At 42.7% G+C, this 24,012-nt stretch overlaps 1 protein-coding gene across 1 annotated transcript in view; it reads right to left on the reverse strand.

Annotated features, from left to right (window-relative positions):
- Window positions 1-6: 6 nt before the first annotated feature.
- Window positions 7-24,012, reverse strand: part of CHUK (conserved helix-loop-helix ubiquitous kinase) — a 29,949-nt gene continuing 5,943 nt past the window's right edge. The window contains exons 4-20 of the mRNA XM_026851919.1: window positions 23,090-23,178; window positions 22,324-22,413; window positions 21,565-21,689; window positions 19,910-20,017; window positions 18,223-18,358; window positions 17,059-17,253; window positions 16,552-16,654; window positions 14,138-14,261; window positions 12,693-12,844; window positions 11,585-11,646; window positions 8,920-9,029; window positions 6,932-6,981; window positions 6,103-6,199; window positions 5,121-5,268; window positions 3,837-3,976; window positions 2,303-2,402; window positions 7-397 (exon numbers count right to left, since the gene is read on the reverse strand). Of these exons, the coding sequence (XP_026707720.1) occupies window positions 371-397; window positions 2,303-2,402; window positions 3,837-3,976; window positions 5,121-5,268; window positions 6,103-6,199; window positions 6,932-6,981; window positions 8,920-9,029; window positions 11,585-11,646; window positions 12,693-12,844; window positions 14,138-14,261; window positions 16,552-16,654; window positions 17,059-17,253; window positions 18,223-18,358; window positions 19,910-20,017; window positions 21,565-21,689; window positions 22,324-22,413; window positions 23,090-23,178 (1,856 nt within the window). The 3' untranslated portion in view covers window positions 7-370. The remainder of the gene's footprint in view (window positions 398-2,302; window positions 2,403-3,836; window positions 3,977-5,120; window positions 5,269-6,102; window positions 6,200-6,931; window positions 6,982-8,919; window positions 9,030-11,584; window positions 11,647-12,692; window positions 12,845-14,137; window positions 14,262-16,551; window positions 16,655-17,058; window positions 17,254-18,222; window positions 18,359-19,909; window positions 20,018-21,564; window positions 21,690-22,323; window positions 22,414-23,089; window positions 23,179-24,012) is intronic.

Below are 24,012 nucleotides of genomic sequence, written 5' to 3' on the forward strand. Positions count from 1 at the left end.
GGGGGGGGGGGGGGCAGCCCCCCGTAGCTCTCATCCCTTTCGGTCCGGGAGAGCCTCAGCAGGGCCACGTCCCTCAGCACCGGCTGCCCCACAGCCCGCCCAGCACTGGTGCATGCAGCAGGTGCTGCCGACGCAAACAGGTTACTTGTTTAGTTGAAAGCCCCAGTAGGCAGGAGCCTGTCAGACACTGTTTGCGACTGCAAGTGGTGTGTCTGCTACAGGCCACTGCCTCGGTAACCAGTCCCGCTAAGGGTTACAGAACAGAAGGTGATAGATGGACCAGTCCCCTCCAGCTTGTCACATCAAAGGCTGCCAAGCCCACTCTCAGCATGCAGGCGTCTTGCAGATAGCAGCACGTTGGCTCCTGTGACTATTTCAGCCAGCTCCAATCAAAACTCTGAAAGAAGAAGCAAGGAAACAACTGAATTGCAGGAAACAACTACTGAATGTAACATTTCCAAGGTGGTGACCAAAGGACACTCAGTATCCAGCATCTCTCTCTTCACAAAGAATCACACTGATCTAACAGCTGAAAAGTAAGCTCACAATTTCACAATTGTTTGTCCCCAATACAAAACCCCCCATGCTTATCACGGTGCTCAGACAAGTCACAGACTGTACTCACTTTGGAAATGAAAAACCTTCTGCCAGGGTTCCTAGTGCACTATGGGATACACTGGTAGTGCAAGAACATAAATAAAAAAGAAAGGCAGGCTCCATGTATGCAAGAAAAGAGAAAAGGTTCTTATTCTTTTTTCCCCCCTCTGTTTTTTCCCAAGTGAATAAAAGAGGGCAAATTCCATTTTCTCCTGCTTTCCTGTTGCCTAACTTCTGTCTCCTGATGGAAGAAAAAGGGGGAAAAATCCAAACATAACAAAATGGGAGCTGATCTGCAGAGGACAATTCCACAACAATGAATAATCTTTCTAGACTAAAACCTGACAGAGACAGATGCTGCACCCTGGAATGAGAAACAGGGTGACAGAGACATGGACAATGAACATGGAAGAAGCCACTCATACGTCTTCTAGCTTGTCTCCAGCCATAGCAAGAAGACAAAATTGTGTTATGCAGCTGATACCAACCCTGTCAAAACAGAACAAAGACAAACAAAGCATTCATGGATGAAGACCAGGATATGAATAGTTAAGGCTGTCTTCCCCACTAATGTTATTACTTTACCTTAAATTAGCTAATTTCATTTCCCCATTCATATTGCTCAATCTATTGCTATTGCAGCAACATCTGCAACTCCCACAAGTTAAGTTTTCCTTTCATCATCCCAAGTAACTTTGTAAACTCTCACTTCCCTGTTTACCATTATTCATAAACATTAGAACATTAAAATGTTTATGAATTAAAATGTTTATGAGTAAGAGCTTCATTTCATCAACCACCTCCATTTCCCCAACCCTCTGTTCCTTATTTCAGCAGTTATAACTGGTAAACAGCTTCAACATTTTTATCCCATGAGAATGGGAGTTATCACTAAGGAGACCTTTAAGAAACTTCTTGAAAATCCAAGTTACAGCCTATCAGTGGATCTTTGACTTCTTTACAGGACTCCAATACATCTGTGAGACAATTTCAGGCCAACAGAGGCTGTATTGACTCTTCTCCATTACAAACAGGTCAATCCGCATGCCCAACCATCCCTTTCTCATTATATTTATACAGATGCTTCTACAAAACAGCATCTAAAATCAGCTGAGAAACTCTTTTCTAAAAGATTTGTATTCTGTGGTGCTCTTCATTCTACTGGTAACCAGTCTCTTCTGAGCAGTGACGCATTAGCCCTCAATTAGCAGTTCAGGAACAGAGTTTCAGATTGTGTCAAAACATCTGGGTGATCATTATTTACTTTTGTCTTTTCTTGGTATTTCAAATACTAGTTTCTGCAAAGACCCTTCTCTGGACTCTGTGAAGCCTGACTTCTGCCATAAGGAGAGCTTCAGTTAACAATCAGGAAAGGAATATCCTGCCCACTCCAGTGCAGGGATGCAAACCATGACACTCCAGCTGAGAACGCAACCAGCACCGAGAGTGAGCTCTACCGGTCAGGGTCCCACAGAACAACCCACTCCATCACACAGAGCACTCAGCTCTGTGTCTCATTAAATGACAACTTCCATAAGGACCGGCATGTTAGTGGAGTCCAGGAGGGATGACAGACATCACACGCCAGCCACAGCAATTCACATCATCACAAGTGACCCTATTTAAGGAGTTCTCCACTCCTCCAGAGGACCCTGCTGTGTCTTTTAAAAAAGCAGGTCCCTCAGAGGTTCATCTACAGACTTACCATCATGCTGTTGTTCTGCTCCTGTCTTGCCTCCTGCAAAAGACTGCTAAAGAGTTCGAGGTAATTCAGATTCTCTTCTATCACATGGACAAAATTTTCCCTGCAGGGAAGGGAAGACATAAAACGACAGATTTAAACCACAGAGTAACACCAACATCAAAAGGCTCTGTACTTGGGGGGGGGAAAAAAAAACAACACAACAAACCACAACAAAGAACACCCCCCCCCCAAAAAAAAAATTATTTATAGGAGTTCTCTGTAACTGTAGGAGCTATCTTGCAGGGCACAAAACCATGCCTTGAGGCAGCATCCTACAGATTCCCACCCTGGAAGTGTGGATTTGCACTCCTTCCCTACAGAGGAACTGTACAAACCACAGTAAAACTCAGCCTTAAAACAACCAAAGAATTGAGCCTGAAATCACTTCACTTCTTGAGTCTCTGTACAGTGCCTCGTACAGTGAAGTTATGGTTCAAAGAAGAGCTCTAATGTGAACCAAAGGCACCTTGCTCAGGAAAGCACCTATTAAAGGGTGATCACCCTACATTACTCAGAGGCACAAACTGCCCCACAGCAGCAGACAGAAAAGAGGAAACGAAAAACGTTGTTTAGGTTTCAGAAAAATCAAATGACTTCCAGCAAAAGTCTGTTCAGAGTATGTGTATCTTCAGAATCTAGTTATTTCCCTGACCACCCAAGAAGAAAGAAGCGGCCAAATGGTTTGATGCTGATGTTCACAACTCCTGCCCCAGCCCCCCCAATGGATCAAGGGCTGAGCAGTCTCTGAAGGGCACCTGCCCTTCTGTTATGCTGAATGGAAGTAAAATTTCTGATGAAGTGAAAAGGAAAACCTGACAACTCTCTTAACTCAGCTAGGACTGGCTGAGAGGGGCCTTAATAACAAAATCCAACCCCAAGACAGAATAACATGACATGCAAGAATAGCACAGTGCTTTAGCCGAGAGCGGTATGTAGATCTTGCTCAGGACCAGAGAGTCGAGGTTTCTGAATAAAGAGTTCAACATAATTCCTGTGGTTTTTAGAGCATTAGTAACATATGAGCTACGTAAACCTTGTTTTGGTAGGATAAAGCACCCAACAGAAATATCAGAAGTATAAAAAAAACACTAGATGGATTGCTTTGTACTGACTCTGACTTCAGCCCTCCATTCGAATTAAGACTTTTTAAAATCAGTAAGAAGCACTCAATATGGCCTGATTTATCTGGGACTTGCACCAGAACCTGGGCACAAAAAGAAACTGCATTTTGGTTCAAAATCTCATTGCTGAATTTTGCTGTGGTAAACTCCATTCAGGAGCTGAACAATGTTGCCTTCAGAGACAGTCTCACATGCCAAAACTCTCCCTGTCCAGCACATCCAAAACTCACCACAGGGGACTTGGCGAAGACATGCCCCTTGGGCCCTCTCAGAACTGGAGAGCCCAGTGCCAGAGGACAGGATTTTAGAGTGTGTGCATACAAAATGGCTACACTGACTTCTCCACAGCGACCTCATTTCCCAACAGCTCTTACCCATCTTCGGGAGTTTCCACAGATGACAGAGGGTGAGGTACGTTCCCTGAGGAGCTCTGTGGGAGCCACAGAGGGGCTGCTGGAGTTGAGGCTGTCCCTTCCAGGCTGGGGCTTACCAGTGATCGAGAAGAGCTCTGAGTCTAGAAAAAAGAAATTAATCTGCCGTGATGGACAAAGGACGAATTTAGTCAGGATTAACAATTTTGTGTGCAAGAGTTGCGATTACACAGGAGCACTGTTTGTAACATATACAGCCAGTGTAGGCCATGCCTGTGGCTGGCAAGTCAGCTGTCCTGGTTCAGTTAGGATAGGGTTAAGTTTCCCCAGCAGTGGGGAGGGAGCTCTAGCTGCGTAATTCTATACCATGCTGACATCAGGTCCTGGCGCCCAGGTGCCCAAGCAAGGGAAGGCTTTTGTTCAGGTCAGTACCCTCACTGCTGTATCTTTGTGGTGCATCTCTTGTTCTGTTCATTGTTATTACTGTTCATTTGTTGTTGTTCACTGTTGTATTGAATTTTTCCTCATCTCAACCCTGGGGTTTGTATCTCACTCCCTGCCTCATCTGGTTAGAGGGTGAGGGAGGGTCAACAGCAACGTGGTCTCAGGTACAGCAGGGCCTAAACCACCACATCAGCTGACAACACTCCACAGTTCTGCAAATCGCTGGTACTAAAATGACATGTCTTCTACACTGAAGAATCAGGAGGTGGTGTCATGTCCTAAACTGTGAGTCCTGAGCAGCAGGCAATTCTCCTGACAGGGGAGAGACATGAATGTTTCCTATGCTGCCCCTGAATGTGGGCATGTGGAAATCAGATCGCTTCAGCTGTATAGTCACTATAATTGATGCAAATAAAGTAATGTAATCTTAAAAAACCTTAAATCAACCAGGAAAAGCAACTACTTCCCTTTTGCAGCACTAAAATCATGATAGGTTTAATATATCAGGCTCAAGTTCACCTATCCCACTGTATGGTCTCCAACAGCAGCCAACAGTAAATGTTTAGGGAATGTAAGAACAAGGCACAAGGCATGGCATTGTCTACCATACTGCAGCCACCTCCGATGGTTTACCAGGACCAAGGACTCCTCTACTGGGCTTCTTCCCCATGAATTTGTCTACCCACTTTCTAAACTTGTGTCAGCTTTCAGCTGCTCTTCTCTACAGTAAAATCAGCCACTGTGTGGAAATTATCTGGTTTTGGTCTCTTCAGAGTTTCATTTGACATCCCCTGCCTCTTGCACTGTAAGGAAAAGCAAACAAATAGTCCAAAATTTACTTACACAAGCAATTTTCAACAAATGCCATATCTCTCTTTGTCTCTTGCCCTGCATCTGCATCACTGAGTTGTCAGCTTCCTTGATGTTATTTAGAGCCACTTCAATCTTTGGAAGTAAGTCAATGATCTTCTGCTTACAGCCCAATAGCTTGCTATAATAAAAACCAAACACAAAATTATTTTCCAGCTTGTGCAGCATTATGTTCTGGCAAAAGCAAAAACCTCACCTTGGCTTCAAGAACAACTCTGTGAGGACACCCCTTTCTCGTAGCACAGCACTGACAGCTGCAGGTACAAAACCTGCAATCCCTGGACTTTTCCAAGTCCAGATAAGAATCAAACCAGCAAGCAGATGGCACTACTAATAATACCCACAATTTAAGCTGCTCTTATTTGAAATGTAAAACATGATTTTGATGACAATGGACAGCACATCAACTCAACCAGGGTGTTTTACTAATCTTCTCTGGTCTGTGTTCCTTTCTGTAGGCAGACCAGAGCTAACAATTTTCTTTATGGAATCTACTAAGTATAAGACACACATGAAAATAAAACTAAATCATGCTTTACTGACTACTGAGATCAGCATAATGACATTTTTTTCTGAGCTACTTGAAGAATTAATGAATTAATGAACAAATTACTGTGGTATCTTCTCAGCTGTTACACTATTTCTTTTTTTTCTTAAGATTTTAATCCCAACCTAAACATTGTCAGAAACTGTCTTATTTTAAAGTGAACTCTTGGATGCTAACAGTAGAAGCCACAGCATTCTCCTCCCCTTCCCTATTAACTATACACATTAGCTATATGTTTTAAAAAAGTGGAAATTCAACACAGACACAAAGGATATTGCTTTGAGAAGCATATACCTGTGGATGGAACTTCTGGGCTCTGATGCTCATGGATTTCCCTCTCCTTTCCTGATACAAAGCTACAAACGCTGCAAGTTGCATTTGTTTGGTGTTTTTTCCTACATAAAGTACCTGAGATGGCCAAACAGCTCCTTGAGAACTCGGTCTTGGCTCTGTACTGTCTGCACAATGATCTTCACCATGTCCGTGCTGTCACTGTAGGCATGATCTGGAAGGGCCATCAAACACATTAGTAAAATGCTCTTCAGCAAGAACCACTCTGGACACAAAACACCCAGAGTCCAGGTAAGATCTGACTTAACAAGTGCAGCCAAACAAACGGAAACATAATGAGAATCTGTGACAATCTCTCATTAGGCACAGCTTTTCCTCCATGCCTCTTCTCTCTGCAGTACTGTATACAATTCCAGCCACTCATGCTGTCTAGACACTGGCTTCAGTAAGGGCTGCAGGTAGCTGCTGAATGCACGAGCATCTAAATCTTTCTGCTCATCAGTTACTATGTTCATAACTTAATAAATCCCAAACATGGGGCTCTATCCAATACAACTAAGAGAGAGGAAGAGATGGAGAAAAGAGACTGCTCTTGGGTTGGGGCAGCGACAGAGAAACAGTAGTTCTTCCCATGTCTGTGGAGAGTAAAGCTGTAGTACTGGGGGCAGGAGGAAAAGTAGAGAATGCCAGAAGGCAGACATGTTCAGGGTAGATGCTCCAAGACTGAAACCAAAAGACAAAAACATAACTGAGGAACAGGACTAGAGGATTTCAGAGGGCTCTAGACTCAGTAAAAAGACAATCATCTTAAGATATGCCCTTGAGTCTGGTTAACTTTAATACAATAATTTGCCTTTTGATAAACAGTATTTTTTTGGTTTGAGTTCAGAAAAATTAGTCATGGGGTACAAGTATGAAACAGTCTTCGAACCATCTGCTTCCATACCTGGAGGTCTTGTTTTTAATTGCTTGTACAGGTCTATGGCTCTCTGTTCCCTTCAAAAAGAAGAAAATGTTTCATACATGTATCAACAAGCAGGTGACAAGAAAAAAAGCATTGCAATTAAGTTAGGCCTTACTGAACCTCATGCACTGGAACTGTCACCTTCTTCTACAGGTAGTATACAACATTTGGAACACAGGGATGACCTTTCTGTGATGGAATCCAACTCTTCCCTAAAAGCTGTCTCTCTTTTCCTCTGATTATGCATTTTCTTCTCAGCTAATCATACCAACTGGAGGTTATTTTCAGTTTCAAATTCTCACATGGCTCAGATCTATTTTCTTTCTGTGATATCCTTAATTATGAAACTCCATTTTTATAACTATAGGTACATCTGTGCAACTGCCTGATAAATTCTTGTTCCTGTTCTGCATTTTCTTGCCTGAATTTTAGTGATATTCTGCAAATGGAGAGACAGCTGCATTGCTATCAAGAGGGCAGTGTTTCTCTTCTTCCCATTAAATAAATGTTACTACTTTCAAATATTTCAAAAGCAGGCAAATACTGAGGCTTCTACCCTTGAGCAAATCTTCACTGTTCTAAATGAAAAGCCTGTCAGAAACAAGAAGCCGCTCTGCGTTTGGGCCCTCACCAGGCCTCCTCTTCCCCATGGCTGCCCTTAGATCACACCAATACTGTTTCCAAGAGATCATGCAAACTGCTTCTGCTTATGTAAGTCAGCATTTCTAGTGTGCTGGATCAATCTCAAAACTTCTGCATCAGCCAAGGGTAAGGGGAGAGGTGCTTTTTACTCCTGATGCCCTGGGAAGAGGAGACCATTAGCATCCAGCCTCGAGAGGTGGATCTCTGACATCGGCAGGATGCATGTGTCTCCTGGCTGTCTATATCAAACCTTCAGCTGGTGCTCTGCAATATGCTTTGCTACAGCTCCAAAAACTAAAGAGCAGGACACTCAATCTGTTCTTCACGCCTCATTAAGAGGAGTAGCTTTACACCAGAATAATCAACAGCTTAGGGCACATTTTAAGCACCTTACAAATCGCTGATGCAGCCTTGGCTTGGCAGCGGTGAAAGTGCATCAGTTTAGGCTGCTCTGAACGCAGGCTACTGCTGCAAGAGGTGCTTTCTCCCTTCCACTTCCTCCCCTCTGCACCAGTTCTGCTGCTCCTGCAACTACACATGGATGAAAAGGTGATCTAGCTCTGCAAAGAGAGAGGAGCATGCAGGAACAGGCACAGCTCCTCCCAGAATATTCAGAGTCATTCAGAATAGCTCTTATCAACAACAGATTTAGTGGCTGTTCAAATCCTGACGGCTATTTGATCCCTCTCTTTTACAACTGACACTTGTGCTCTCAGCAACAGCCCAAGCTACAATAACAGCTTCCTACATCTTAAGACCAGTAATACCACTTATATCTTGCATATTTTAACGCTTTTGAAAAAATAGTCGTTTCCAAATATTCAAGTATCCATGAGTTATTAATTATCCTTGCCTTGAAAACACACAAGATTAACAGGGTTTTACACTGATCTCGTAATTTTCTCACTCAGCACTATAGAATTCAATCTTTTTCAGTGCAAAAAGAAATCTTGTGCATTTCTCAGTTGAGACCAAGATACATCCTCTTCTAAGATGAAATTTCATCGTCAGTGACAGAGAAGTGTCCAGTCCTCCCTAGCTGTGTTTTCCATGTTTCCCCAACCCATTGTGCATTCTGCCTTACAATGCTGCCAAGCGATCGTTAGAACTTCAAGAGGAAGGAGGAACATACAGCCACAAGTGACAGGACCTTCCCTTTTACCAGCAAAATGATCTTAAACCAATTACAAACTACTCTGTACACATTTTTTGCAAAAAGTGAGGAGCGCATTTTTTCTTCTTTAACAGAGAAAAAAAACCCCACCCCTCAGACACTGAAACACACAAAATCCACTTATGGTGACAAAAATAATAAGCAAAGGACTTACAAGCTTTCCATGACCTCTCCTTGGCGCCTTGCATATGGACTCTTCTGAAGCTCTACAATCTCTGTGTGCAGAGCCATGATCTGCTCATCCAGATATCCAATATCTTCAGCCTAATGGCGAAATGTAGGTACAAATCAAACTGAAGGAGGAGAGCAATAAAACAGATAAAGATCCCCAGAATACTTGTTTGCATAATGGGCAGACTCCATGCAGAGTTTAGGAGAAAAAAAAAAAAGCTCTTTGACATGACTGCTGCTACAATAATTGAGGTTACTATCTCCTTAGTGCATGAGATCATCTGGATACAAAACTCTGACCACCACACTGGATGAGAAAAAAGCAGTTTCTTCATAAATTCTGTCTCTGTGCGATGCATGCTGCAGACACACACACACACACACTCTGGTTCTACCTATGTTACAGAAGATTTTTTTTCTCCTACTCTTGGAGAGAGTGTGCTCTCACATTTTACCCTCCCATATGCATTTTGGTCTGATGTTTCTTCGGTATTTCACATCTTCCTCAAAGCTATATAAAAGATACCAATCTTATGCCGAGCCTCTACAGTAAGTTAGGCAAGGGAGCCAATAACATTTCTGAACGTGAAGAGTAGGTACGTGGTGCCAGACAGGCACTGGAGATCCCCAGCACAGTAAGAAAGCACTAGTCATCACTGTGGGTCTTAGTGCCATTGGCTGTGGGCACTGAAAAAGTATTTTGAGATATTCAGCTTTTCCTTTCTGACCTGGGGCTGTAGGACCTGAAAACTGAACATTTTTCCAGAACACAGCTGTTGCTGAAGCTGCCAGAAGCACTTGGTATGAGGCTATATAAATGGGATGTGAACCCTTGACCAGAAAGGGATGTCTGTAGGTTTTGCAGGTAAAGAATGAACCAAGCAAAAGCAGCAGCAAGAAGCCACATAATCAAAGGAAAATCAAGGGGGAAGAAAAATGTGAAGTAAATCCTGTTATCAAAAGAAATGTCTTTGTCTGGAGCACTCACCACACAGCGTAGCTACCTCTTGAATTCCCAGAGGTTAAGCTGCCTGCCACAAAGATTGAGATACCACTGTGTATTGCAGAGTAAAACATTTTCCATTCCTGATAAATGGACAGTGTGACTATGCATGTGGACTGCACGGTTTGAAGACAGAATATAATTCTGATGGTCTGAAAAGTTAACTATTCGTTGAAGTTCCTGTTTTTCTCGGAACAGCCAGTGACAGCTTTAAGTTATTGTACTAGAAGCACCCTCCCTTTCATCTTTCATTCTTGCTTCCAACAGGGAGCAAGATCCCAAAATTAAAGAGCTAAACAGAGTTCAGGTGGGAATCCCAACTCCATCTCCATCATATAAACAAGCAAAATCAAGGTTCCAAAAGCTTTCTGACTTAGAAGACAACTGGTAACGGATCCCAGAACCTGAACTACCCAGTCTATTCCTTTGTAGGGGGGGAAAAACAGGCAATGTAATTTATTATGTTTCTAATGGTTTCTGGGATTTTTATGTATTAATCATTGGGCTCTGTATTACCATAAGAGTAAATACAAAAACTCCCTGCAGGGGAGAGCAAAAATTCAAGGCATCAGCCCAGCAAACCACGTGACAGTCCTGGTCAGCAGAACATGCAGTGTTCTTGGCACTCCTGCAGCTAGCTGCTATCACATAGCAAAAGAATGAGAGCACTTTCTGAGATATTTGAAAGACCTCTGCTCTGAGAAATACATTACAAATGTGCCAATTTTTCCTTGCATTCCTTCTGAAGGCTCCCCTCTCTCAAGCTTTATTCAGTGCATCCAGTAGAAGGGAAGAAGAAACGGCTTTTGACAGTAACTACAATCATCCTAACTGTCCCTAGTTTTCACAGATACAAGTTATTCCTTCCCTATAAAGGTCTGGACAGAACTGTAGGCAGTCATTCTCTGTCAAAAAGACCTCTGTCTCCTCAATGCTTTCAGTGGAGGTACAATTAAAATGCTCATTACCTGAAGACAGACATCAGAATTCTAAGCAGCAGATAAATTTCAACTAGCCTTTCTCACAGAACTCACTCTGAGAAACAGAAAGCCATTATGTCAGCTCAGCTGTCCACAAACCACAAGTGAAAACATTTGATAACTATTAGGACTACTCAGAGTAAGAACTGGCTCTAGCTCTGCTCTAAATTTCTGAAGAATGACTCATATTAAAAAATAATTTGCATATTTACTTGCAGAATACAAGAAGTTTATGTCTGTACTCTTGTACTGCAATTTTGAAATTGCTGCACAGTAAGTGATTGGTATTATTTTTGAAGTGAGTGGTATTATTTTCAGCTTTAGCAATGGAAATTGTTGTGTGCAATAAACCCAGTCAGGAAGACTCGTCTCTAGCAACACCATTTCTTTTAGGCAATAAATAATTTGTCTTCTATAGTCTACTTTCCTGCATAAACAACTGAGTGTAGTGACATTTGTGTTGGTTTTGTTCAAATCACTAGATTTGAACAACCTGGTGACTGGGGACTGTTTCTTTTTTAAGGCACCTGTAATGATATTCTCATTCCCACAGCAGGCAGGATATGAAACACACGGGAGGGACAGAGCAGTGGCCCATATGACACAAGGTTCCTGTCCTGATCTCCTTCACAGAGAGGTAATGAGGCTTCTTTAATATCCCCTACCTGTGCACACTGAGAGGCCTTCTCTTCCATCTCCTTCCATGCTTTGAGCATCTTTTCTGAAGCTTAAGAGAAGAGTTGTTAATTCATAAAAAGATATCAACATAAAAACAAAGCATGACCTCAACTTTACATACATCAGTTGAATTTGAACACAAAGATCATGGTGCTGAATCTCTAAGCAGGAGTCATGGCTCAGAGATCACAGAGACACGAAAAGTTGGAACTTAACAACTCTGTGCTTGACCTTAACTCACATAAAAACCCTTCAGTAGGATTTCACTGTTTGCAATTGCTGGCCTAAATGAATTTGAGTCTTTAAACTCCACCGTTAAATGCAACAACTGTTACTTTTGATTAAACACAAACTGTCCAAAACCAGTTCCCTGAGTCTTTCCATTTTCCATCATCAACCTTCAACCCAGTCATAATTTTTGACTCAAGTTTCAGTTTTCAACCATATATCCAAACTATGCATAAACCTTACTATTCTCCCCTGAACAATATTTGTAAGACCCAGATGTTTCTGTGACATTAAAACTGTAGCTGGTGCTTTTTCACCTTATCTCTCATCCTGACTCATGCTGCATCTATCAAGCACAACTGGACCACTGCCTTAGTGCTGTTCAAAACAGTGTTTCTACAGTCACCAAGCCCGTTTGTTCTGACACGGATGGTACAGTGGAGGGGCCACTAACATCACGTGTAGCAACTCTGCCCTCCACTTTATGCCCTGTAACAACTCCAAATGAATCAGATTCTGAATGAATAAATAGTAAACACTTATGTCACCAGTACTATTAACACTACAATTTTCTTAGTTTGGTGTGGTCAGTGGGGAGCAGCTGAATGCCTGTTTCACTGTCACTGAAGGACTCCAAAACCACTTTATTCTTTTACTCTCCTGCCTTTGCTTCTGCCAAACTATTCTCCTACACCTGCCCCAGCTATCAATAAAACATACCCATAAAGATGCTAAGGAACACAATGGCAGCTCCTGCATTCATTATTTTTAAGCTAGTTCTTTCTTACCCACAGTCCTTTATAGTCAGTCTGATCAGGCTTTGTAGGATCAGACAAGACACTCTGGCAAGTATCACACCATACGTACATATGCCATAAGCCATCTGGTCACTGTATCTGTCGAGGTCAAGGCGAATGCTTTGATGAAAGAATTCCAGCTTTGCTTTCAGTTGCTGAGATGCTGACACCATATTGTTTTTCATTTTGATTAGGTTGGCATTATACCGAAGAAGGCTGAGCCTAATAAACGAAACAAGAACAGCACGTTAGTTGAAAACTGTATCTGGACTTATGCGGCCAGTTCTGTCACATTACCTAAAGACATAGCTAGCAAAATATTTTGTAAGAAGCTTGGAATAGGGAGTCTCAGTGGGATGACACCCTCCCATCTCTCATCCTCAGAAGCTGCAGGTCCTCAGCAAGAAAAAAAAATGAAAGTCCTTCCTCATTTCCCAGGTTTTTTGTCAAGCTCAATTAAACGGTAACAGAATCACAGAATCATCTAGGTTGGAAAAGACTATAAAGATCATATAGTCCAACCATTCTTTGCAACATAGAGTGTTTCTTAGCATTTCTGGGGTCCTGTAAGTGCATGTTGCCCCTGGTGAATGCTGGCACCTTTTCTATCACTTGAGATGTATGACACTGCCCATTCTGTGATACAATCACAGGACAAAACCCTAAAAATATAACAAAGTTCCACTCATTCTGCCACTTGTGCAATGACTATCCTGGGCTGCATTAGGAAGAATGCTGCCAGCAGACTGAGGAAAATGATACTCTCCCTCTATTCAGTGCTGGTGGGGCTATACCCAGGTCCAGTTCTGGGCTCCCCAGTACACCAGAGACATACTGGAAAGAGGCCAATGAAGGGCTATGAAGATAATTAAGGAACTGGAGCATCTCTCCTATGAGGTAAGGCTGAGAGAGCTGGGACTGTTCAGCCTGGAGAAGGCTGAGTGGGGATCAAAATGAAGATACCCGAGGGGAGCATTGAAGAGAGAACCAAGTCAGGCTCTTTTCAGTGATGCCCTGTGACAGGACCAGAGGCAATGGGCAAAGAACTGAAACACAGGATGTTTCCTCTGAACATCAGGGAACTGTTTTTTACTGTGAGGGTGACCGAACACCGCAACAGATTGCCCAGAGAGGTCGTGGAGTCTGCATCCTTGGAGATATTTAAAAGCCATCTGGCAACGGTACTGGGTAACCAGCTCTAGGTGATCCTGCTTGGTCAGAGGAGTTGGACTGGATCTCCAGAGGTCCCTGCAAACATCAGCCATTCCCTAAGTTTGTGACTACATTCAACACTAAAATTTTTTTTTGGTTATCATCAATGTCAGGCACTACGCAGTAGAATTTCTAGAGTGGAGTAAGCTCCGAACCCAAATATGTTTTATCATGTAAAAGTATAGAGCAGCAGAGGCAAGGGAGACTTTGGGTAACCAAAACTCCTAGAGGTGGACGTTTCCATGCAAACAGTCACTGTATTTGCATAACAATTAATCTTCTGACTGAGGGATAACAACTTACATGGCAGCTCTCTGGCCCTGGAAAAGCCTGCTATAATCTTCTTTTAGTCCAATGACATAGTGAACTGCTTCTGCCCACACCTTGCGCAGCTGAGGAATTGGCAGTTGGATTTTACTATCCTGTACTGAATGCAAGAAAACCACAATTGTACATAAATGAAAGGACAACTCTAGAAAAGAACTTCCAGTTTACAACACTCCCAATTCCTGCTTCAGGTGCTTAAACTAAGGGATTGAGCCACATAAGATCTACTCAATTTTTACATGATGATGCCTAAGCATGTGTAAGCTTTTCATGTAATGGCTCCCCAGGTACTTGCCAGTCTGCTGCTGGCCAGGCAACAGAGCTCATGTTTGAACTCAGAGCTACAAGAGCAGAGATTTGTTTGAGAGCTTTAGTCCATTGGCACTAGCAGACTTGGGGCACACTGCATAAAACATGGCACAAGGCAGGTGGTTGGTTTTATCAAAAAACGCTATCTAAAGCACTCTTCCAAACTAAAATGGAGCAAATAAATTTGCTTTGCAATCAATTGATATGTCACTGTCCTGATGTGTTTTCACCTGAAAACGTCTTCAATTATTTTGTACATTTCCTCCCAAATTTCTGATGTAGATATTTAAAGGGAAAAGATGCAGGACTTATATGTGTGTTCCCCTTTAGAGACAGGGAACTTTGGGATACCAAATAAACACATTGCAAAAAGCCTTAGCTCCAAAAGATTCAGCACAATGATGCCATGCAATGAGATTCACCAGAATAAAATAGCCCAGAACACAGAAAAAAACCAATCAGAATAAACCTGAGTGACAGTAAAAGGAGACCGGGAAAACCAACACTTCTGCAGAGCTAGGCCGAAGAAAATTAAGCTACTTAGCACTAACTGTATGTCACAAGGCATTTCCTTTACATCCAGTATCCCAGTAGATGTCTCCTGTCCCCTGACACTATCTTCTCTTTCACAGAGGTATACAAGGTCCTTCCTACAGGTATACTGGGTGTATATATACCTTCACAGAGGTCTATTAGGTCCTGCAGGTGACTGCTGTCATTTCAGGAGACATATAAGGGAAGCTGTAAGCAGAGCAGCAGCTTTCAAGCATTGTCCAAAAGTACACTGATGATGCCAGGGCCAGGCAGTAGCACCAGAACTAAGAGGGACCAGCTGGAGCAGATCCCATTAGTATCCATTCAGCAATACATAAGCTCTATTCCTAACTCAGGAGGGGACCAGACCTTCTCAGACACTTGGCTCTGCTTGGCGAGACCAGAAGTAGGATCAGTGCTATGGGGTCACAGACACATTATCACTAGAGCTGAAAACTGTTGGGAAGACAGTACAAGAGGTTTTGAACCCCTGCCAAGCATCTCTGAAGACCAGCCCTAACTCATAACTTCCAGAGGAACGTTGACAGTTGTGCAGCTAGTGCAACATGGCCAAACACACCATCTCAGCTCTGTGATCAGAGCAAGGTGAATTTCCTCATACAAGGCCTGAAGAATCAGCAGCACAGAATGAGGGACCCATTCTTTCACTGAGGTGAGACACAAGAGATGGATTTCAGCTGAAATGCAACCATCACAGACAGTACAGGGCACAAAGTAATCTGTATCCTCAGGATGCTGCTATGAGGTTCAGAAGCAAAATCTAGGAGAGCTGTAGGAGGGCAACTGCTCATGAATATCCAAAGCACCCAATCTCAGTGGACAGGACTGCAAGGAGCTGAAACCTATTTGTACCTGTGATTGGGAGAAGGGATACATGCACAACTTCTACAGATGCTAAACCCCAAGATAAGAAGGTCCTTGACCCTTGGTACCATCAAAGGATATCTATTTGGGCTGTCACTCAAGTTCTGCAATCACGTCTCAGCAAGATGTCACTGCAACACACTGGGGGTGTAAAGGGACAAGACCCCCTAGCAGAGCAGAAAGCTGTGCAAATGAAATCACAGCACCCAAGTCAGAATCTTCTTTCGAGGATGTGCTGTGCAGTCACAACCAAAGTTTCCCTCTCTAGGCTACAAGCTTAGGTTGCACGTATTACCTCCCAAGCCTTCCTTCACACTATGGCTCTGTTTAAGTGGGGCAATGCTTAGGTTTAAGTGTTTAGGTGGGGTAAATGCTGTTCAGTTAGTTTAATAAAAGGGCAAAAACCTTAAATGAATTCTTAACTTGCTCTACAGGAAAGTTCCCAAAGGGCAGGCAATAAATTATCTGAACTACTACATTTACAAAATGTGGAGGTACAGTAGCGTAGATGAAACTTTGTTAGGCTGCGCCAGGTTCTTAAATGATCCTTTTTGAATTAGACAGTACCCTTCAAGATACACAGAGATTTGGAAGGCAAATCTACTCTCATATTACATGAGAATCAGCACTTTCAGTTCCCAGCTGTCTTCCAGCATACTTACCAATGTAATTTACACAGTCAGACAGACTCCGAGAAGCAAAGGGTCCATCATAGACAGTTTTGCTTTTATCAAACAAATAGACCATGTAACTATCCCAGCCTCTCTGGTGAGATAAGAGAACAGAACATAAACAAGAGATATCCCAAGCACAGCTCCTACTAACCCAGAAGGTCCTGATTATATCATGAACTAATTATTGTGGACAGACACTCTTCTTATCAGGTGCCTTAAAAAAAACCTGATTTTGATAGATCCCATGGAAACATAGGACCCTTTGCTAGCATGTTACTTTATTTAAATATTTAGACAGAGTATATCTATAGAAATCTGTGTACATTACTCAACAAAGGAAATAATGCTAGTTACTACACTTGTGGAGTAACTTCAGAGTTACTACAATTACAGAGCGAACTGTCTCCAGTGGGATAAGATTAAGGCAATTTATCTTTCCTAAGATTTTAAATTCCCTGATACTGAAAGACAGCAAACGAACAGAATCATTCTTACTACGCCATCAATAACACACTGAGAAGCAGGTTTCCGAGGGTCCAGGCAAATCCCTGTTTCCAGCAGCAGTTCCTGATTTCCAGTACTTATTCCAGTTTCAAACTCAATCCGAATCTGAAGGGAATGAAGGCTTTCCTCGGGATGCAAGAGAAATGAAACAATCTTGGCAGAGGTCATATTTAGGATGTGTACTATCTGTAAAAAAAGTACAAGTTGATGACAAGTCACTGGCTGTCAAAAACAAAGGACACAAAGGCCCAGGAGGGAGTATGTAGCAATTAGCATGTTAGAGCATCATGTGAGTTTTAATGACTACAGTAATCAAGTTCAGGAGTAAAGGCCCCACATAATAGATTCAAAGCTTGGGCCTGTAACTTTTAACTTAATGTCAGAGAAAATTACAATTCACACACACTAATAGCCTTTGGAAGCCATACTGCAGCTTAAATAAATCAGAGGAACAGTCACAAGGCCATCCTGAGCCTTGCTGTCTCCTGATGCTGGCCAGTACTGCTCCCAAGAGAGGGAGTCCCATTTCCTTTAATCTTTCCATACAAAAAAGCTGTTACATACCAGTGCTCATCTTCTCACAGCTCTCATGGCCCTCGCTATAGTTCTAATATATCTGGGCAGAGACTGTAGGACCCAAAACACACCATAATATACAGATTTTGACAAGTCCCAATTACAGGCATAATTTCTTGTGTTTCAGGCCTTAATTCCTTTGGAATCCTCCAGATCAGACAAAATTACCCTCTGGCTTCTATGCATGCTTGCCTCAGCTAATCTTACTCCAGCAAAGCTCCAAAAATTACTTGAAGGGGAAGAGTCAGGTAAACATAGTTTCTATTCTATTACTATTGTACATGGACGTGGAGGTCACAGCATCAGTACTGGAGTTCAGGAAAACTCTTACCAGCAAATATTAAACCATTATTTGATCTTCTACTCCAAGTGTAAAATAGAGATTAATATTGCTGGTGATATTTTGCCTTCAGATATGTACTGGACATGCTGTAGACACTCACTTCCTGATATCAAGAAAAACATTCCTCATGATCCTGCAGCTGGATGTCAGGATTATAGCTTTGCTCCACTGAACACACCTTCTGTCCTCTGAGATGCTTTCAGTAGGCCTTTAAACACAGTAACAATCCTACTCACCTTCAAATTCAGTATGTGATCCATTATTAGGAAACACTTTGGACGACTGGTCTCGTGATCTAAACCTCCACCTCTCTGTTGTGGATCCCAGTTCAGCATCAGTTGCAACCAGTTTTCCATTGGTTCTACAATTAAACTAAACCAGAAGGGCTGTAAGAAAGAGAACGTAGACACTCTACAACACTCAGACCACTCAGGAAACCAGGGTCTCACAACAGCAGTAAGGTTATAACTCTTTGGTTAGAGACCATATCTGTGCAACACATGCTGAACAGGTGTGAAGAACACCTGATTTCACTGCAGTTGCTCATTCTGACAGAGGGGGAAAGCCTGAAAAGGGAGGGAAGCACACACAGATTGAGCACCTCCGCTGTAACAAGAGCCTTGGCTGACCTCAGAAGCACACGCCCATCTGGTATACCCTGCATTACACTACTTCTGACCCATGTTCATTGAGTCAAAAGTATCTCAACACATCAGTAAGGTGTGTTAAAATGGATGAGTTATTTTTTTGTTCTTTTTCTTTCAAAAACTATCTGCAATACACAAAGTCAAAGAGTTTTCAAAGCCTTGTCTGCACAATAACCATCCTCATAATGCAGAGCCACCTGGAAAGTTCTGCATGTTTATCCACACTGGAAGTATGTTAAGTTTATTGTGAAGAATGTCTTTAAAGACAACACACAGTGCAAAAAGCTCAAAACACTAGCAGAAAGCCACTTACTTCATTCTCAACTCCAGTACTTTTCCTAGAAATCTGCCAGTTGCAATGAGTTGTCCTGCACTGCTGGGCACAGTTGAAGGCACAAGTGCTAGGTAAGTGTCAGATGATCAGTCTGACCTCTGACTTGGTACAAGGCCAATTAATTCAGGTTGAAGGCCCCCCCCCCGGAGATCTCTGGTCTGAACCCTAGCCCAGAGCCAGGTCAATGTTGCAGCTACAGCATGCTTCTCAGGGCTGTGTCCAAGTGAGTCTGGGCAGCCCCCACAGGTGAAGATCCCCCACTGCCCAGGGCCCTGTCCCAAGAATGCATCACTAGCACAGAGAAACCTTTTTCCTGCGCCCAAATTTCACTTCCCCTGTTGTAACTTGTGCTGTTGCAGTTGGTCATTTTGATTTGCCCCTCTGAGAAGAGCCTACATCTGTTGTCTCTGTAACACCCCAGTAGACAGACGATGAAAAAATTACATTTCCCTTTGCCTTCTCTTTGCCAGACTGAATCAGCCCATTTTCATGGGCCTTTCCTTGTATGCTCTATTCAACAGGCTCTGGCCATCTTTGTGGCCTCTGCTTGACTTGTAGCAGCCTTCCCAACAGAAGTACTAGAAAATTCTGCTTTCATGAAGCAGCTCATTCAAGTACTTAGTTTGGGAGATTAAATACCATCAAGTTATTGGGTAGATGTTACTCCTTGGCCTTGTAATAATGGGTGGAAAGCAGTCACAAGAGTTCACACTGCAACCATCCCACAAACTGCAGGGATGAACTGCTGCTGGAGAGCCCAAAGCATCAAAAAAGAGCCATGTGGCTATAGACTATTCCTTAACAGCAAATGATAGCTTACCAAGAGATGGAAGCACTCTTTTGGAGAAAGAAGGAGGACCCCTCAGTGCTTGGGATAAAGGAGGAGCCCTCAGTTTAAAACAAGCCAAAAATTATCACATGTAGCCACAAGGACACACTTACCCACAAAGGCTGTGAGGCTGTGGCAAATGAGTACTAAAGCGAACCTCCCCATTCATCTCTTCAGAAGCAAAGATGTGCTTTGGATCCTTCTTCTTGATTTTTTCATGCCTAGAAAATAAAAACCCTCTGTGGATATACTGATGAGGTTACTTTTGTAAAAGGCCAATTGAATATGACAGCAATAAAAATCGCCAGTGTCTAGTAGCTTTAGAAACCAAGCTCTTCTCTTTTGGGACAAAGATGTAATTTCCAAACAATCCACCCAGAGGATGTCCAAGTGGAAGAAGGGAGCCCTTGCAATTAACACTCTCTCTGAAAACATTTTTGCACCTGCTTGCAAGGATGTCTGGAGAGCACCAAACAAGAGGGTCAACAAGTAACAATTCACTGACTACAGAGCAAGCCTGCTCAACAGATTTAGCCTCTGCACTGTAATGAGACAGGTATAAGTCATCTGGCAAAAACACTGTTCTTACCTTGATCCAAGTGAAACATCTAATAAGTGTTAGAAACACAGCCTGCCACTGGATCCAGTACCGGGGAAAGAATCACCAGCAACTCTGCCTCAGTTTCCTCACTGTGGCTCACTTCAGCAGTTGGCTGAACCCTGCCTAGAGGTCAGCTGCTCCCGGAGCAGCAGGATTGCCTGGGCAAATCAACAGTCAGTCAGCTGTGAGGCAGCTGAATGTTCCTTGCTCCTGGAGGCTGCTAGCCCACTCTCTCTGTCAGCCTCAACTGGAACTGAAGCTACATGAGACGCCTGCACTGTTCTCTTCCTCCTTCTATGGACAGGGAAGAGCTGTTTCTAAACTTATTTAATTCATTGGTTTTCTACTACTTGCATTAGGAAATCAAGTTCTACATGTTGGAAAATAGGCAACAAATATTGGACTGTTAAAATAATAAACCCCCAAGAATTAGCAGTTAAAAAGGAAACTATTACCACATACTAGTTTTATGATAACACATAATAAATTAAGCTAACACTTGCATTAAAACCCAAATTTACTTTTCTTGCCCATTATTATTTCAATGCTAACAGAAAAGCAAGTTTCATATTTTTTCTGTTGCAGAACTACCCTTTTACCAAGCTTACACACACTCCTGGTATTACAAGGTAAGTAGTGGAAATATAAAAATTTATCTTCTAGCCCTTAAAGAGCACGCAGAAACCTCCATATGCAGGTTAAAGTCTTTCAGGTGTCCCTTTTGTAAAGTTACTTACAATCATGTAACTATGTGTTTACTACATAAAACAAGCTCTTGCTGTGTGTTGTTCATTGCAAACAGTAAGTAACCTCACAGCCTAGGTGAATAAAGTACTGTACCACTCCTCCCCATTACATTTTTCTGACACTGATACAGAGACCGGTTTATAATTATATTTTTTCATTCAAATTTAACTTGGGAAGGAATTAATTCTGACCAGAAACTACCACACAATGTAATAAGCACATACTACAGTAAGTAAAAATAGCAAGTCAAACCATTATCAATACTACTAAAGTTTCAACGGCTTCTGTGAAGGTTAGCAGATCACCAGCCTCAGCACTCAAAAATAAATTTATCATTCTGGTTCATGCTGTCACCTCACCACATGCAGCAGCTGTCATTCTTATTGCATGGCCTCACCCCTTGCAGAATTTGTGTCTTACCAGGTAAATGGCTGTAGATTATGTAAGAAAGGTCTAAATCCCGCAATGCATTCAAACACCATTGTTCCAAAGCTCCAGTAATCAACAGTAACTGAGTAGGATTTATTCTCAAAGAGTTCTGGAGCCTATAAAGGATCATAAAAAGACACTTTGAAAGTGGTATTTAAGGTCATCTATCTTCTGACGTTTCTGCGGAGACAAAGCTGCATCTAGACGTGGCCCACAGTTCCAGAGAGGTACAGGGACCCTGATGTGGCCCTGCTCAGGCCTCCTGGTGGGTCAGGCCTGAAGCCCCCAGCCCACGAGGAGATGGCAGGGACCTCGGCTTGTGGGGTCTGGCTGCAGTGGGGCTGGCGGGGGGTGAGGGCTAAGAGAAGCCCCTGACTGGGGCATAGAAAGGGATGGATGGGGTCAAACTCATCTTGGAAGTGACAGGTGATACAGTGAGAGGCAAAGGCCTCACATCCTCATCTGGGAGGTTCAGGTCAGACACGAGGAAACACTTTCTCCCCTGGGGAGGGAACACCCTCGCGACAGGTCTCCAGGAAGGTGCACGATCTCCATTTTTGGAGGTTTCAGGGCTTGGCTGGGCCAAGCCATGGCTGCCCTGACCTAGTGCTGGTGACAGTCCTGCTGCAAGCAGGAGGCTGCAAGAGGGACCTCTGCAGGTTCCCTCTGGCACACACTTCTGTAATTCTATAACATGTGGCAATACCACACCACTTGTATACATAACAAACAAACAAAAAAAAGTCTTACCAAATATTGTAATGTTCCAACAAATGAAGTGCATAAACTTCCTTGATCCAGATCTTTTGCATATCCCAGGTCTATTATTTTGTGAACAATCTGTAGACAGTTTTAACTAGTTCATCAGAAGAGCAAATTCAAACAACAAAACCCACCAAACAACCCAAAATCTGTGCAGTGACATTCACAGCATACACTCAAGAAGCCAGAAGCCAGAATGGAAATGCTGGAGAAAGTCAGTGGCGAATCTTTGACCTGTGACGCGATGTTAAGGCTTGCTGTTTCACCATGTAAGCTGGCGTTCACCTATCTCAACTGAGACTCAACTTTTAAAAAAGCAGCTTGACACTTACAGCTTGGCCAAACACAGCTTTGTAAACAAAAAACTCACTTCCCAGATAAAGAGTAACAATAGAGAAAACAGTTTTCACTAAGAAATCCATTAGGCTGACTCTCTGAACTAGCTCGATGTAACATGCAGCCCTCAAAGCCACAAACACAGGGATACGCTACAGTCTCATATCACTCACTCTGTTGCAGGCAGGGTTCTTGAACAGAAGCAAAAGTTGCTTGTTTTTAATGACAAGGATTTAAGAATAAGCAAAATAGGATTCGTGGCTTCAAGATGTCAAACTTCTAGTAAATTCACAGTTTTCAGTCCAGCTCAATGCAACAAACTACTTGTTCTCTTTTATTCCTCTCAGGTAAGACACAGCTGCTGACAACTTTCAGAAATGACAGTGGAAACACCACTGACAGCAGCCACCTGACTTACCTTTCCACCTTCATCCTGAAGAACAATATTTTCAGGCTTTAAATCTCTGTGAATAATCCTGTTTTCATGCAAATACTGGACACCAGACCCTGAAAGACACATTTGATTTAACAGAAAATAAACTCAGATTGATACACCTGATAAAAATATCCATCTAATATCCATGACTTTGGGGTTGACATTCATAAATTTTCATCTTAAAACACCATTAAGAACTACTACTTAAAAGATTCATCAGATTTATGCTAGGACTGAACTAGCTCTGCTCTTCTGCTCTGAAGAAGTGGAGGTTGCTACAAAGTTCAGACCTCATGGCATAACCACAGGGCACATGTCTTGCCTGTAATGCAAGTGAAGGCAGCTGAATTTTTCCTCAAACTGTAGAGTTACAAAATGAATATGACAATCATGCAGACAAGCAAAACAGGTCTCCAAAACAAGCAGGCAGCTTGAAACAGCTCTGCATGTCCTCTAGCCTAAGATCTTGGCAAATTAGCACAAGGCAGCAAAAAGACCTACTGGTGTCTGTGAGCACATTATGCAAAATGCTGATGAAAGCAAGCACTGAAATTGATTAAGCAAATGAAACAAGCTGAGTTTCTCTTTGACCTAAAAACTACTGCCAAATAGTGGCTAACAGAGCTTGTAGTAAACTTCCATCACTGCCAAAGCACCACAACACAAATCACTCCATCAGGGAAGGGACCGTCCAGCTGTGATGAAGCAGAAGCACAGATGGAGCTAAAAACTGACGCCTGGGCAGCCTCTGGTTAATGCTGCATGGAGCAGCTGACCAAGGTGTAAACATCAATGCCCTGGTCAGTATGAGCAATCCTGAACTTAAGGGCTCAAGGCTTCCCCTCCGCTGGCAGGGGACTGGTGTGCTCCAAGTACCACCACTTCTGTCACACTCACTGCTAAAA

Source organism: Athene cunicularia (assembly GCF_003259725.1).
Source record: "Athene cunicularia isolate RWA chromosome 6 unlocalized genomic scaffold, athCun1 chr6_part2, whole genome shotgun sequence".
Lineage (NCBI taxonomy): Eukaryota > Metazoa > Chordata > Aves > Strigiformes > Strigidae > Athene > Athene cunicularia.